This window comes from Sapajus apella, unplaced genomic scaffold (assembly GCF_009761245.1).
Source record: "Sapajus apella isolate SASKATOON/1434 unplaced genomic scaffold, GSC_monkey_1.0 scaffold14, whole genome shotgun sequence".
Lineage (NCBI taxonomy): Eukaryota > Metazoa > Chordata > Mammalia > Primates > Cebidae > Sapajus > Sapajus apella.
In genome coordinates, this window is record NW_022436954.1 from 27,512,271 (window position 1) to 27,529,407 (window position 17,137).

The following is a 17,137-nucleotide window of genomic DNA, read 5'->3' on the forward strand; positions in this document are numbered from 1 at the left end:
TGAGGAATAGGAAGGGCCCTGTCTTGAGTATTCACAAGCCAGCGCATTTCTGCCACACTCTTTGGAGGCCCAAGTTCCAACCCTCAGGAGCCGTGGCCAGGAAAAGAGAAAATCCACACCATACTAGGAAAACTGCTCCAGACGCAGATGCCCTATTTGAGTTTGATTAATCCTCCACTGGAGGAACATGGCCCATCTGGAAGTCCATTTCCAAACAAACCATAGAAGAAAAGCCAAGAGGGAAACAGAAGAGGCAAGAGAGATGTAAACACTTTCCAGTGGAGCTGATGCACGAGGGGCAAACTCCAAAGGAATCAAATGTAATGTTTACATACTTCCACTCTTGTAGTCCTAAGTAATGAATTACCCCCACATGCCAAGTAAGTATTGAGATCCTTCCCCAACAGGCTGGAATATAGAACTCTCAAGTTTATTCAATTTGATCAGAAAGCTCCTCCAGATATGCTTCTTTGGACCAAAAATGAAGGAATTGTTAGTAAATCATGGTTGATGAAAATCCCTGAATATTACACTATCAAAAATATGTGTATAAATCAGATTAAAACATAACACAGTTGACCCATTTATGCCTACTCTTCCACTATTGGAACACTAAGCATGTAGGAGGTATTTACAGCCTACTGCTCAGGTCATCACCAAGGTCTGATTGCAAAAATTCAAAGAATTGCAACCTCAGGCATAAATGGGTTTTTTTAAAAAGTGCTAGTGGAGTGGTATGCAAACTCTATGGTCCCAACTCTATAAAAACTATCTTACCCATAGGTGGATAAGAACAAGAAGGAAGCATGCAAAAATGAAAATAGTTTTCATATCAGGCTTGAATTGTCACTGTATCCCTAGTGATAAGAGAATAAGGAGGGCTCTCCCCAAAATAAGACTTCCAATATGGCACTTATTATGCCAAGGTAAGAAAAACAGTTACAGATGAGGAAAAAAAAGGTAAACAGCAGTAGTCAATGAATGCAATGCACTGGCAACCACAAGAGTCCACTTCCCCTAATGGTGTCACCAACTTCCAGCTGTCTAGAGATGAGAAAATCAGCATGTGAGTGGGCAGTAGGAAGGTCAGAGGCATTTTGCCGAGGAAATGCTATTGGGAAGCACAGTGATTTATTCTCCTTACTGGTAGCAGGGGTTCTGTCTGTGCTGTCGGTGATCCAGGGACCGTCGTCATCTGGGATGGGTGGTGAAGTTGAAAAGTAGTTATAAAAGATGTAACCTCCTGAAGTGCTGCTCCTTTCACTGGAGGATCCACTGCTTACGTCGTCATCAGTAGGGCTGCTGGGGTTGATGTCCTCAGGATTCGTTCTGTATTCTCCTTTCTTGACATAGCGGGTGCCGTCTCGGTTAACAATAGCTGGGAGAGAGAAAAGGTACTTACAGAACTTTGCAGCTCATATTTTGAGTATGTGGATTAGCATGTAATGTAGTGATTTCAAAGCTATTTTCTTTTGTAATGAAAAACACCTATTTATTCAGTGGTGGGAGAGAGTGGCTGATGCACTAAGTGCACCCTCCCATCCCCCACACACCTTGGGGATGAGGCAAGAAACAAAGAAGTACTGGAGAGTCCCATCCCCACGTTTGAATCCCAGCTTCATAGAGCTCTAGACAAGGTAACTCTGAGCTTCCGTTTTCTCATTGTAAAATGGGGATTATGTAATACATTGTAAGTAAAGTACTCAGCACAGTATTCAAAATACAGTGGATGCCCAATAAATAATCATCCTCCCACTTGGTTCCCTACTCTCCCTTCTGAAGTACATATAAAATGTGTTGCTATTTATTTCATCTATTCCTCCAAAAAAGATTTGAAGTAGCAGACTAATAGCCTCAGCAGGGAAGACACATTTGCAAATCGATGACGATTTAGATTTTCTGTTTTAAGGGGAAAATTTTGTCTGCTTGGGCAAATTTTGTCTGCTTGTGCAAACACCCACTTCTGGCTAGGAAATCAGCAGGTCTAAATAGAGATAGAGCCTTGCAGTCCTCTGTGAAATTCAACCTGGAAATTAACAAGCACAGATATATATGAAGATCAACGTCTGTGGTTTCAACAAGGAAATGACTAGAATGAACCGGAGGAGAAAAAGCCTGAATGCATTCATTCATTATTCCTCCCTAAAAGTATTTGCTGCTCTGAAGTCTGGGCCACTCACTATGCAAGTGTGCATTTAGATAAAATTATTTACTGCTGTATTGCATTGATGGAACTAAAGGTTCTTTTTGTCTACCTATTTAGCTTGCTCAATGGAACTTGTTTTTTTTTTTGAGATGGAGTCTCACTCTGTTGCCCAGGCTTGGGTGCAGTGGTGCAATCTCAGCGTGCTGCACCCTCTGCCTCCCGGATTCAAGCAATTCCCCTGCCTCGGCCTCCCAAGTAGCTAGGACTACAGGTGCATGACACCATGCCTGGCTAGATGGGGTTTCACCATGTTGGCCAGGCTGATCTCAAACTCCTGACTTCAGGTGATCTGACTGCCTCAGCCTCCCAAAGTGCTAGGATTACAGTAGTGAGCTGCTGTGCCAAGCCTCAAGCGGAACTATTAATAATACATACATGAAAAAGAATTAAGGTCTCAATCATCCTGGTAATCTCTGAAGATGAGGATTTGACAAGGAAATATTGTTGACCAGACTCTTACAGGTCTAGACTTCAAAAGAGAACTGTGAGCATCAAAGAAACAGGGCATTTATTAAACATCTACTACGGGCTGGGCATACATTAGATATGCTGTCTTTTACAAATTTCGTGAAAATTCTCATAGGTTATTCCATCATACATACAAGAAAACTGCGGATCAGAGAAAGTATGTCACTTCTCTAAAATCTCACACATGGTGAGGAACTAGGATTTCAAACCAGGGCTGACTGAGACAGCACACCTCCTGTCGTAGCCATCATGGAGTGAGGCATCCCCTTCCTACTGCAAGGCACAGGTCAGGGACAATTCCTTACCTAACAGTGCGGGGCTGGGTTTGTGTGGCCTATGGAGATTCTCGTCCCTCTATCGCTGCCAACATCATGCCCATGCACACTGTCAGTGTCTAGCTGTGAGGAAGCAGAAATCAGACCTCCTCGACACTGTGCTGCTTCCGAATTAATGACGCTCAAAGACAGTAACATCAGGGTTAGCAGTTTAGCCTATTTGAAAGTTCTGGTTGAGATTTCCTGATTTCTAAAGTGCTGGAATTGGCCAGGCATGGTGGCTCATGTCTGTAATCCTGGCACTTTGGGAGGCTGAGGAGGGAGGATTGTTTGAGCCCAGGAGTTAAAGACCAGCCCAAGCCACATAGTGAGACCCTTATCTCTATTTTTAAAAAGTGCCAGAATATACACACCAGTGGATAATCAAATACCAGGATGATTTCAGATAGATGTGGTAAAAATGACGTCAAAACACATATCAAGAAGTTTATATCCTTCATGATTATCTTTCAATACTTCAGTTACATCAAACAGAAAATTGCTACTTGGGGCCACACTGCCCCTACACCTGACAGTTATTAATCCCCCTTTATAAGAGGGAACATGACTCAGACCCAGAGCTTTCTGCAGTCACAAATTAAGAATATTATTTAATTTTTCTTACATTTAAATGTATTATTAATGTTGCCTTCTATTTATGATGTGATCTTGGTTTCCATGTGCGATTTCTTTTTAAAAATGAATGTATATTAAGTAGAAAACAATGGGCCAATTAAATAAAAAATATCCAGTAAATGATAGCAGTGTACACAGAGATGCCAAAAAAAATGTGAAAGCGATTTTCAAATGATTGAAGTTTGAGGAACAATGCATGAGTGTAAACCACAGAGCAGTTTCAAGTCTTCACAGAAAAAAAGGGAAGAGACAGTGAATTAAAGCCAACTATCCTTAGTCTTAGGGAAATGACTACTATTCTTTATACATATATATAGTTTTTTGGAAATGGAATCTCACTCTGTTGCCCAGGCTGGAGTGCAGTGGCGCAATCTCAGCTCATTACAACCTCTGCCTCCAGGTTCATGCAATTCTCCTGCCTCAGCCTCCTGAGTAGCTGGGATTATAGGTGTCCATCACTATGCCTGGCTAATTTTTTTGTATTCTTAGTAGAGATGGGGTTTCACCATGTTGGTCAGGCTCATCTTCTGACCTCAAGTGATCCGCCCACCTTGGCCTCCCAAAGTGCTGGGATTACAGGTGTGAGCCACTGCGCCCGACCTAATATTCTATTCAAATAGTACCAAAGAGAACACACCTGAACCCTTTTCCAAAAGCAGGAAAATTTAATCAAGATTAGAAGAGATACGTACTTATGGTAATTCGTCCCTCAAAGGCATTGGGCAGGTCTGTGACTGATGCACAATCTTCTCCAGGTGGAGCTATGGGGTAGGAAAAAAAACATGAGAACCCTTCAAAATATGAGCAAAATCTATGCTAATTTTTATTAGTCAGTTAGAATGGAGTTTTATTATAACTTATCCCAAATAATTTTCTTTTTCCAAAGCTCCGTAAGTTGGCTAGGAATTTCTGTCTTTCGTGATGCATTTTCCATTTTTATTTGACTTCATAAATTTCTGGAAACTTATGAGGTTTCCAGAAATTCCCCACCCCAGTGAATACATTCATTAATAACTATACATTCTATATCAGGCACTGTAAAAGGAGTACAATTTTAAATATGATAGACATGGCTCCTTCTCTAATGCAAATACATCAGGGAGGATTTTTTAAATTTATGATTATAAAAGTAATGCAGGAACATTGTAAAATAATTAAAAGTAATGTATGAACTATCATGAGAAAATATAATCTGAGAAATCTATAGAAATGATGAGAAAACATGGCAGACACACAATAAAATATTTTCAACATGAACAGCATGACAATCTGAAGTTTAAAATAACCAGCAAAGAATTTACTTGGTTGAAATATTAAAAACCAAATGAATCTCTAGTTTCTTATTAATGCAGTAATGTATTTATTAACTTAGCTGATCTTTTGAAGTGCTTACTCTGTATAGACTGCTTCTCAGCATGTTGCCTCTGAGGTTGACCACCTTTGGCCTAGATGCCCGGAAGATTTTTCAAGGTTACTGTTTTGGCATATCTCATCATGGGCATTTCTGGGTTTTTTTCTCTTGCTCGCCATTTATCCTCTACTCTTTCATCTCTTTCTTCAGGAATAAAGATTTCTGCCTGAATCTTGGGCCTGACTGATCACCCACAGATGTTACTGGTAGCCCTCTGAGCAGCCCTGTCTCAAGCACCCTGAAAACAGGCTCTGAAACTTCCACCCTGCATTCCATTCCTCGTGTCTTAAAAGCAGACTGCAAAGTAGCTGAAGCAAGCTCCCATTCATGCCGAAGTGCTTTATTCTGAGACTAGACCTTGTACTGAGCTCTAAAATCTCAGAAAGCTTTAAACTGGTTTTGCTGCTATAGAAAGATTAAGTCCATTTGTGCCTTACAGCTTTTATACTGTGTGTGTGTGCGTACTTAAATGTAAAATGGAAATTTATTTGCTAGGTTAGTTTCTCCCAGAATTGCTTCTGTCAAAGAAGAAGAAAGAGATGGATGGACGGGTGGATAGCTGGATAGAGAGAGGGAGAAAGGAAGAGAAGCAGGCAGTCAGACAGACTACTATCACAAGTATTTTAAGTCTCCTGCTATAATATAGGTATATATATTTTTTGAGACAGAGTTTCGCTCTGTTGCCAGGTGCCAGGCTGGAGTGCAGTGGCGCAATCTTGGCTCACTGCAACCTCCGCCTCCTGGGTTCAAGCAATTCTTCTGCCTTAGCATCCCAAGTAGCTGGGACTACAGGCTCGCACCCCCATGCCCAGCTAATTTTTGTATTTTTTAGTAGAGACGGGGTTTCACCATGTTGGCCAGGATGGTCTCGATCTCTTGACCTCATGATCTGCCCGCCTCAGCCTCCCAAAGTCCTGCTATAATTTTTGTGTGCTTATAAAAGTGGATAAAAACACAGCTTGAACAAAACAGGTTTTGCTTGCTTCCTAGTACCTGGGAGCATCTGTTCCCACAGATAAAGAGGATAACCTTTACCTGCCCATTTATTTGGCCTCATAGTGAAACTAACTGGCAGTTTTATACATTCAACTGGAAAACACAAAACGTTTTAGGAAAAGCCATTCTTGCAAAGCCTGTTCTAAAAGATTTCTCAGATTTCTTTAAAGAGAAATATCACCTCCTTGGAGAGGCCCTTCCTTACCATTCAATCTAAACTCCTTCATTACTCCCCCACACCTGTCACCATCACATAGCATCTTGCTCTCATTTCTTCTTCATGTTTACCACTGTATAACCTTATCTTGTTCATCTTACTTGATGGCTGCTCATGGCACAGCTCTCAATCCCCACCTCCTGCTATCTGCCTCCCTCCCTAGAAATATACAAGCTCCACAGATAATAACTTTATCTGTCTTGGCCAGAGCATTTCTGTGTAATGGGGATAGAGAAACATGCAATAAATATGTGTTAAATGGATGAAAAAAGAAAAAAAGTGCCAATATGATTTCCCAAGGGCCTATTCTTCCAGTAAGCACACCTAAGATGTTAACCCCCAAAATGGCCTGTAAATATGTGCAGGTGAAGCATTTGGATAAACCCTAAATGGTAATGCCATAAGAAATAATTAAAGGAAGTTATAGATATACTCTTCATTTGTTATTTTTAAGCATCTACTCAACTCTTATATGCCAGACCATATAGAAAGAGAAAAGAAGATGAATATGTTTCTGTCCCTGCTTCTGAGGAATTCACAAGGTCATGGGGAGCAGTAATAATTAATATTAATTTAGCTTTTTACAGTTTTCAAAAATGTTTTCCAAAATTATTGCACTTGAAAATAAGGGCATACTGCCAGCCTGGGAGATTTGGGGGAGTATCTATCTTGTTTCTCTTGGAAATATCAACCTATGAGATGCTTCTGATGTTTGTATGTTGTGCATACCTGGAAACAGGCTTTAGAGTATGGCTTCTTGATGTCAGAGATGGAACAATCTCCCCCAACTTCATACACAACTGCAAGTAAGAGTACATTGGGAATTTCCAGGCAGCAAGTTGTAATAGAATGGGGCATGATGTCAAAAATCCTAAGACAGTTTTGTAAATTATTAGAGCATTTGTTCACATGGACACCCTTCATGCTCCAATTCACTTTAACTTTTATAAAGAACATCAAATCTGGCAAATATGTTTAGTGGATGGTGATACAAATGTGCAATTAACACATTCATGCTCTCATGTTAGATTCCAGGGCCTCATTAGATAGCCTTTCTTTCCATTTAATGAGCTCTGTACTACTTGGAAAGCTAGACCTGGTGAGGTGTTCTTGAATCTGAGGACTTGTTAGAAATTCTCTGAGGTGGGCATTCTCATAAACCTTGGTTTCAACACACGAAAATAACCAAGAGAAACATTAATTATTCAGTCTAGCCACTAATCTCTGGGTGTCAGATAGAAAGCCACCCTCCTCAATTCTTGATACATTCTAGGTATCTCATAAATGTTCTCAAATAGTTGTTGAATAAAGGAGGAAATGGATAAATAAATACATGTTGATCTTCCCTGTAATTCTACGTTCAAAAGAAAATGAGGCACTTAACTGAAAGTAAGCTTAATAAATGAATGAATTCAAGTCAGTTCTGTGTTCACACAGAAGTCTCCAGGCTCATATTGGGCCTTAACCACTGAGAATGAGGAAAAAAAAAAAAATCACAAAGGCCTTTTCAAGTTCTGCCTTATTTTCATTTGTTAGCCAGAGGCCATGTTTCTAAAAATATTGCTAAAACTTTAAGCTTGTGGGAGCTATCTACTAAGATCAAGCTGACTTTTGTCCCTAGAGCCGTTTTATGGGGGGGATCACAGCACTGGGACAGGACCACCTGCTAGCAGCCCTCAGTCTAAATTAGAAACAAGGATCCTTGCAATGAAATCCTTAGCATAGGGCAGTTTATCAAAATCTTTAGCTCACTTAATACCCATATCATCTGACTCTAATCCAAGACGTTTAGAATTTATTTTTCCTTAAACACATCTTTCCTCTTCTCCAGTTTCTTTATTTTTTTGTCTCCTTGCTTCAACAAGATTGTTAACTTCTTTAAGAAATGTAGCCTCCAGTTTTTTCACCCCATCTGTGCCTAGTGCAGTACTGAGCACATAAAGGTGATCAATAATTATTCCCTTTAAACTTAAATAAAAACTTACAAAAGTAGCCATCAACATTGAGTCAATTTGGAAAACAGAGAAAAGGAAAAACATTACTTCTAGCTTTACTATTTAATTCATCCATGTTAGTAAGCAATATACCCCCCGCTGTACCTCTCAAACCTTTCAACTGAACTAACTCTCCAAGGAGAAAAAAACTAATCAATGCTGTTACTCCCAACTCCAGGGATGGGCACAACCTCATGAACAAAATTAAGGATAGAAATAAGTCTCAGTAGCAGGCTGCCTAGATGGCTCTGACGCCAGGCAATAAAACAGTGTGAGCTTCTGCTGTTTGGGTTGAGGTTCCTTCTGGCAAGTGAGACCAAACTGTAAAACAGGTAAGACAAGGTGGGTATGCAACTACATAACTTACTGCATGCATTCACTCAGCAAGGCTTAATGGGAGACGCAATAAACAGTGCCCAGAGACTCAGGAGTGTACAGCCTGCCCTTTCCCACTGAGCCAACCTCTTCATCTAAAGTACAAGCTTTTCCCAATGTCTCCCTCTGACCTGTTACACTGAGATGGAGCTAGCTAGACCACATGTTGCTCTGTGTCTATTTCTTGCTTGTTTATATGTGGTTTTCTCATTATAATATCATTAGAATGACATGCTAGACATGGGTATGGGAAATGAGTATGCATGAGTCATGTACTATTTAGTGTTAATTGGACTACCTTCCCTTTGGTCAAACTCCATTTGTGTTCTTCACCCACATAACAGGGAGGAGTAAACATTCTACAGTTTTCTGTTCCTCTCCATAGGTTTAGTGACCTGAAAATTTTTGTCAAAATCTACTGGCTTCATGCACTCCATTTCAACTGCCAGCCCTGATACTTTGTCCTAAACTGCAGATTTCTTCTCTGAATTTCCACTCTGATCCCTACTGTTCATACAACAAAGGGTGGGTGGTATAGACGAAAGCCACTGATGCAATCTAGCAATTAATTTTAATTTTTGTTTTTTTTATTAGTAGGCAAAATATCTCATAATTAATTTGATGTCCTTTTTTTAGCTTAGAAATCCATGCATATTTTAAATTGTACTCTCTCTCTGTGTATATATATAATATATACAAAATATATATATTTTTTTATATATATATCTGTGTTTATCTCAGGCTGCTAATGTTTTAAGCCCCTTTCCACCTAATTTAACATCCCCTTCCCACCTTTAAGGACAACTGACACTCCGGCAAGATGTATCAAGTTTACCTCAAGGCTTCATCTTTTCCTTCACACAACTTCAAACCTTCCATGGGAACAGAAGGCCCAGTTTAAGAGTTAAGACTTTTGATAGCTGGCATCCAGAAATTTGACGTTTATAATTTTGATCCTTCTCAAAAAAATCTGAAAATTTGATGCATAGAATTCTATAATTTTGCTAGGACTTGAATTAGGCTCATAAGCAGGATTTTCTAGGTTAATGGTTGGGAGAATGTCCCAAAGACATGGAGAAAGGCTGGCCTGGGACCCAGCATCTACACCTTAACTTAGGTTTCTTCTTCTCTGGTTCTCTCAGCTGTTGGGTAAGGGATATTTAAGAAGCTCAAAGGCATACCATATACTCTCCAAGACTTTTTTCCAGTCCTCTCATATAATAAATACCTCTCAGCTAAGACATTTGACTCACACCCCAAAGCTATCATTAGATTCATGTCACTCCCTTATTCAAAACCTATAATGGCTTCCTATCACACTGAGAATGAATCACCCCCGGTGAGCGGGCCCTTGCTTAGCTCTCTGACTTTATTCCTTGGCATTCTCCCCTATGAGCACTGATATTCTCAGAACAGGCTGGGAGGCACTTTCCCTGACCACCTTCTCAGAAAATAAAAGTATCCCTAGTACTAGTTGGCCGCGTATTCTGCTTTCTTTTTTATAGTACTTGTATCACTTTCTGACTTCAGGCTTGTCCGACCTGCAACTTGCAGGCCACATGTGGTCCAAGATGACTTTGAACGTGGTCCAACACAAATCCATAAACTTCCTTAAAACATTATGAGATTTTTTTGAGCGATATTTTTTGTTTGTTTTATAGCTTATCAGCTACTGTTAGTCTTTGTGTAATTTATGTGGGGCCCAAGACAATTCTTCTTCTCCCAGTGCAGCCCAGGGAATCCAAAAGATTGCACACCCCTGAAGGGTATTTAATATTTATTTGTTTATTTGGCTCTGTTTATTTATTTTTGAGACGGAGTTTCACTCTTGTTGCCCAGGCTGGAGTGCAATGGCCTGATCTCGGCTCACCACAACCTCTGCCTCCCCGGGTTCAAGCGATTCTCCTGCTTCAGCCTCCCGAGTGGTTGGGATTACAGGCATGTCCCACCACACCTAGCTAATTTTTTTGTATTTTTAAGAGAGACGGGGTTTCTCCATGTTGGTCAGGCTGGTCTCGAACTCCCGACCTCAGGTGATCCGCTCACCTCAGCCTCCCAAAGTGGTGGGATTACAGGTGTGAGCCACCGTGCCAAGCCTGTATTTAATATTTATTTGTTTATTGTTTGCCTCCCCAATTCAGCGTTTAAGCTCCATGGAGACAGGAATGTTGTCTCTGCTATACAGATATTGAGTGAGCATTTGTTATGTAAGTAGAGGCTACATGAATCCCCACTTAAGCTGAGATCCAAAGACCAGGCTCCCAAAGGCTTTCATGCCAACAGACACCCCGCCTGAGAACCAACCTGAAGCATTGAAGCAATATGTGTCATACTGGGAGGTGTTAGACGTGAGAATGTACACCCCTGTGTTGTTTGCTGCACAGATGGAGTTGGGGTGGATCCGGGGAATCACCACGTGCCCTTCTATGAACCCATACCTGCAAGAGAAAAACAAGAGGATATTGACCTGAAAGGCTAAGATGGGAATTTCATAATATCCCAATGAATGACATTTAATGCCGTGCAATTCTTCACTCAATTCACCCTTAGGGATATCAGAGGTTTCAACAACCGAATTATGTGAAATCCAAAAATAACAGCACAGAGAGGGAAAGAGATCAACAAGACTGATAGAAACAAAGTGATTTTATTTAGAGACCTGTAAAGAGCTTTTTTATTTAAAAAAATCATAAAAGGGATAATTAGTTCAATCGAAATTTGTGGTCAGCAGTGGTGAGCCAATTTGAACAAGCAGAAGGAAGCCTGAGTCACAGAAGAGAAAAATTTTGATGTGCAATTCATGCTGGCTTTGGGTTACCTTCATGTTTCCCAGAAAATACACAAAATGGTCAGTTCCATAAAGAGGAAGAGGTACTTCTTCATTTCAGTACACACATTTCAGGCCTGCCTCATGTCCCATTTCCCTGCTTATTTCTCAGACACAAGTCTGCAAGCCCCCTTATTCCATACTCCATTATCCTAAACATGAAGCCTTGTTCATATGCAAAGTACACAGCACACTGTCTCCTGAGCATCCCAGGTATAATTCTATTGCCAGTGGGGATAAATTAGCCATCATTACAATGGGAGTCATAGCAATTAAGTAAGCAGATAGCAACGGCTCATGTAGCTCAGGAACTTTCCAGAAGCAGCACATCCAAAGAAATGTTTAACCCCTCTCTCCCTACCAAGGTTTGTCTGAGAGCTTGTTACAGCTGGAGGCCCTTTCAGATACCAGAGCCCAGCCTCTTCTAGCAGTATCCTGGTGGCTAAAAACTCGCTTATTACACATTTTTAAAAAAAATATAAAATGCCTCAAAAAATGAGATGTGGGCTGAGAAAATGTTGTGTGCAAGGGAAGCTGTGATACAGCAGGAGAACAGAGAGGAGGAAGCTAAATCCAGCAGGTGTTTGAAAATATAATTCTTGCTAAAATGCACAGCATCAATGCTTTTCATCTTTCCTGCCAGGGGAACAGCATGGAAGACCCATGGAAATGTCTGTGAGTTTGAAGTTTCCAGGCACACAAAACTCATATCTATGTGGCAATTGTAGCTCACATGACTAATTTCTCATCTGAACAGACAGACTGGTTTCCCCAAGGTCTCCTTAGCTTGGCAGGGGGAGCAGGCACAATTAAGTGGTAATAAGTTTTCATGTTATCTGAGAGTTGCTACCAATCAGGGTGGGGCAGACAAAAGAGAGTAGCTGTTAAGGTTTTATCCTAGCCCATGAGACTCTGCCATCTGTCCTATGGCAGAAAGCTGATTCATAGCTACCTGAGTGAAATTATGGAAATGCGTTTTGCAATACTTAATACCAGTTACTGGTGACATGATAGATTTCTTTGGCACAGTTTTTCTAACTAATACTCCTTGGTGAACCTACCTGCCAACTCACCCCATCACATCTTATTGTCAAGTATGGATAGCCCCGACATTCTAGAATAGATTGTACTCTTTGTAAGCTATTACTGAGTTTTTGCCTCTTCATGTTGCCTGGCAGTTTTCTGTGTCATGCTAACTGTGAACTGGGGATATTAAAGTTTATATGTGTGTATGTGGCATGAGTAAGTTACTGATCACGGGGAACAAGGAATATTCAGCAAATCCAGGCAGCATCCTTTCTCTCCTTTTAAGTTCCCAAGGAGGCCTTAGTCATTAAAATCCTGTCCTGGGCTCAGGCTAAGAAGATCCAGAATCCCAAATCCTCCATGGGCAGGCTGTGTGTCCCAGGGTGTGGAATTTCTCTAAGCCTCAGTTGCTTCATTCATAAAATGAGCTGATAATATTGACCAATAGTGTAGTTTGAGGATTAAGTGAGGGGTTTGGCCAGGTGGGCAGTAGGTCTCCAGCATCTCAGTGCTTGATGATCGGACAGTGGCAGTTGTAAGAACTCCCCTGGTCCTCAGCATATGGGAGCATTTCTGTATTTTTCAAATATGCCTTGTTTGTATTTCACAATCAAAGTTCGGTTTACTAAATTCATTTTCTTAGACCAGTAGCCTAGTCAGGGCCATATTTAAATAATTAGCCTTGGGAATAGAATAACGGATTTGCTAATTGGCCTGTCTTCACTGCAGCCTACAGTACAGGTTCAGTAGCCACCAGAGCTTTCTCCCTTTCTCTGCTCCTTTCATATTCTCCCAGACCTAGCTCTGAACACATACAGATGTCTATATACATCTGCTCTTTATTTTAGAGCAGTGCTGCTCAACAGAACTTTCTACAATGATGGAAATGTTTTATAACCTGCATCATCCAATACAGTAGCCACTGGCTGTTGATGGCTGGGCACTTAAAATGTAGTTAGTGGCCAGGTGCAGTGGCTCACACCTGTAATACCAGCACTTTGGAAGGCTGAGGCAGGCGGATCACGAGGTCAGAAGTTCGAGACCAGCCTGGCTAATATGGTAAAACCCTGTCTCTACTAAAAATACAAATATTAGCCAGGCATGGTGGTGGGCTCAGTGGCAGGCGTCTGTCATCCCAATTACTCAGGAGGCTGAGGCAAAAGAAGGCTGAGGCAAAAGGCAGAGGTTGCAGTGAGATGAGATCACGCCACTGCACTCCAGCCTGGGCCGCAGAGCAAGACTCTGTCTCAAAAAAAAAAAAAAAAAAAAAAATGTATTTAGTGCTAGTGAAGAACTCAAGCTTTAATTTTAGTATTTTAATTAATTTAAATGTAAGACAAAAGATTTTCCTTTTCTCTTTCAGCAAAAGTCTCAGCCATTGCTTGTAATGTGAGTGCATGACTCTGTAACCAATGTAGGGGGATAGAAGCACTTAACTTAAACTTAATGGTTTCCGTAAACAGTTCTACCACTTGGCTTTTCAAAAGCAGTCTGTGTGCATGTGAGTGTGTGTTACAGAGAAAGGAAAATTGTACCACCTAAAGACGTTGCAAAAGCACAGCTGCAGGCTGGGGTAGAAACTTCAGAGCAGTTGTAGAGATTGCTCAGACCTCTTCTAGTGAAAACAAACCAAACCAAAACAATTCACCGCGACCACCACGATGGCTTGCTCCCCTTGTGTACTGCTTACCACAAGGCCATTGGAAATTCAACAAATAAAGTCCTTACTTGTGATTATCTTGGAGCCATAGTTTGAGGAAGACTCTATGGAGCACTAAGATACCGGTGGGAGCCTTCTCAGGCTCCCAGTAATAATAAATCTTAATATAATATAGCATAATAACTTTCATGCCTTTTTATTTACTTTCTCAAACCAGAGAAACATAGAAGAAAAAAAACAAAAAAAAATATTTTTTCAGTGAGAGCAAGAGAGAATTGCTTGAAAAGTCTGCTTTGAGCCAAGTCTGCAGGCCCAAGGCTCTCAGCCACATATTTATTTTAAACACTGTTATTTGGTTTATGTTTTGTGGTTCTGACAATGATACTGCAGCTTCTTCAAAGCCAGGAGAGCTCTGTGGAAGCAGGTTAGACAAGAGGGTTTCAGCCGAGAGGACCCCTAATGGCTTCCTCTGGCCTCCCACTCTATGATTCACACAGGTGTCTTTAGCTGACTTTAAACTCCAGTTGTCATACAGGTTCCAGATTGACTTGGCCAAATTAATAGGTGGGGTTGACTCTCTAGGCCATAATCCACTCAGCTGAAGGAGAGGAGCCTTCTAATTCTAAGCCCAGCTCCCTGGGCCCAGGCCACCAGCTTTCCCCAGTGGTTGGGTGCTGATCTCTTACCTGCAGGTCTCAAACCCGCTGCTCAGAGCTTTCTCCATCTGGGCCATTGTGGGCAAGGTGCTATTGAAAGCCTTGCAGAGGTCAGCTGCCTCCGTCCGAGAGATGCTGTAGCGACCATTTTTCTCCACGTGGTATACACCTTCGAAGCGGCAGGTTATATTCAAATCTGTGGGAAGAAACAGAAATGTCAGGTTCTTTTGCATAAATAACTTGGAGACAGTTAGAAGTTTGCTTTAGGACAGACTCCTTAAAAAGCCAAACTTCTCTAGTAGCCAGAATCTTTGAAATTCACTCCAGCATCCCAAAGCACCATAGCATTAAGCTCAAACCTGAGATAAGACATGGTAAAATAGTGTCACACTTATGTTCTCTCCATTGCTTGCTCTGCAACAAAGTTTTTAAAAAGTAAATGATTTAATTTTGATTATTGATGTCACACAAACTTATGGTAAACTTACAAAACACAAGAAAGCAATGAAGGAAAATAAGTCCACCACTACAACAACTATAGCAAACACTTTTCTGTATCTTCTTCTAGTTTATTTACTGAATGCACACATTCACATGTGCACACACACACACATGTACTTTATGCATATATACATAAAGTATGTATGTACACACACACAGACACACACGTATATATACTCACACATGTGCTTGCATAATTGAAATAGTACTGACTAGACACTTCTAGATTTGAGGGTCCTTTTTCCACTTAATCTCATGTTATGAGCATTTTTCCACAATCAAGTGGTATCTCTTCCTGGCTTACAACGTCTAAGAGTTTATGTTTGCACTCGGTATAAATGTTCTTATCATGGCTAAAACCAACATAATCTGGCTCCTGGCTTCCTCTCTAACCTCAAAGTAGCTTGCTCTGCTCTAAGCACAAAACTTTCCTTCAATTCTCTCAGAACCTTTGAGCGCCTTCCCATTCTGGAACATTTGTATCTGCCTTCTTCTCTGCCTGGAATGTTCCATCCTCAAATGGTCACATAGGTGGTTCATTTTTTTGGTCATTCAGAATTTTAACCCCACTTCACCTCACTTTAGAATGCTCTCCTAAACACCCTTAGCTTATCCCCAGTCTCTCCCTCACCTCATTTGGATTTTGTGTCTCCACAACAACGTGTTCATCTATTGGTGTGTGTGGTTACTATCTTTCTCTCCTTCCTGGAATGAAAGCTCTGAGAAAGCAAGGGCCGTTTACCTGCTTGTGGCTGTTATCCCTAACCCCTACAACAGTGCTCGGTAGAGAGTAGATGCTCAACAAGCATTTATTATACAAACAAATGACTCATTGGAATTTCATCAAAAACACACTTTTAACATATTGGCAGACCCAAAGCCTGTCGTTTGCTCTCAGAGTTAATGGCATTGAAAATGAAGCCTAACTGCTATCAACTGGGTAGAAAATTATTCAAGACAAGTACTTTAGTGAATTTCGTAGACATCAATCTCAAATTTCAGTAAAGAGGTAGAAATAATCCTGTTCTACTTGATCCTGTGTAACAATCTCAAAAGACTTCAAAGGCCTGATTGAAAACTCCTAGGACTATATGATCCCCGGTTTATACTTGAGGAAACTCCACACAGAAGAGTTAAGTCATTGAAACTATCCTGGTGAAGCTTGATTCCTCCTGAACACTTCCTTGGGCCTCAGTGACAGTCCTTCTCTAAGGAGACATGTTAAAATTGTCTTGGGACAATGACCCAGGTACCTGGCCAGGCATCACTCTTTGTTGCTAGTTAAGAACCAGGTCTGGAATCAGACAGAACTGGCATTAGCCCAGCTCCATCTCTTCCTCACACAGGTCTAAAGGTGGGTAGAAAGGTTCTACTTATTTATCAAAAAGAAAATTGAGGCTCAGGGAAGTGAGTTGCCCAAGGAAGTGAGTGAATACTTCTATCTAGAGCCTATAGTCTCCTTCCTGAATCCCAGCTGCTCTTTTCTGTGTTTCTGAGCTGACAGCGATAGGAGAGGAGACCCTATTACTACAGCATCCCTGGGTACCCAGTACCTTTGAGATTCTGTGTTACATAGTCTTCACCAGAACCCTGAGAGGTGAGTTTCATGTATGTGTGTATTATTTATGGGTGAAGCCCAGAAAAATTAAATGACTCCCCAAAGTCACCCAGCTCTTAAGTGGCAGAGCCAGAAATCTCAGACCTGTTTAACATCCAAACTCATGCTTTGAACCTCTTTCCTATGTACCCAAGTTTCCTTTTCTATCATTAGCACAACTGAAGAAAGGAGAGTGGAGCACTTCAACAATTGTTAAATAACGACAAATGTAGAATCACTATTACTGAATTGT

General features: G+C 40.9%; 1 protein-coding gene across 20 annotated transcripts in view; it reads right to left on the reverse strand.

Moving 5' to 3' along the window:
* CD44 (CD44 molecule (Indian blood group)) overlaps window positions 1-17,137 on the reverse strand; it is a 94,405-nt gene that overhangs the window by 41,276 nt on the left and 35,992 nt on the right. For 19 of the 20 annotated variants that reach the window (XM_032283581.1, XM_032283571.1, XM_032283570.1 and 16 more), the window contains exons 2-5: window positions 14,817-14,982; window positions 10,922-11,055; window positions 4,317-4,385; window positions 1,145-1,378 (exon numbers count right to left, since the gene is read on the reverse strand). In XM_032283581.1, coding sequence (XP_032139472.1) covers window positions 1,145-1,378; window positions 4,317-4,385; window positions 10,922-11,055; window positions 14,817-14,982 — 603 coding nt within the window. The remainder of the gene's footprint in view (window positions 1-1,144; window positions 1,379-4,316; window positions 4,386-10,921; window positions 11,056-14,816; window positions 14,983-17,137) is intronic. The other variant, XM_032283587.1, reaches the window with a different exon arrangement.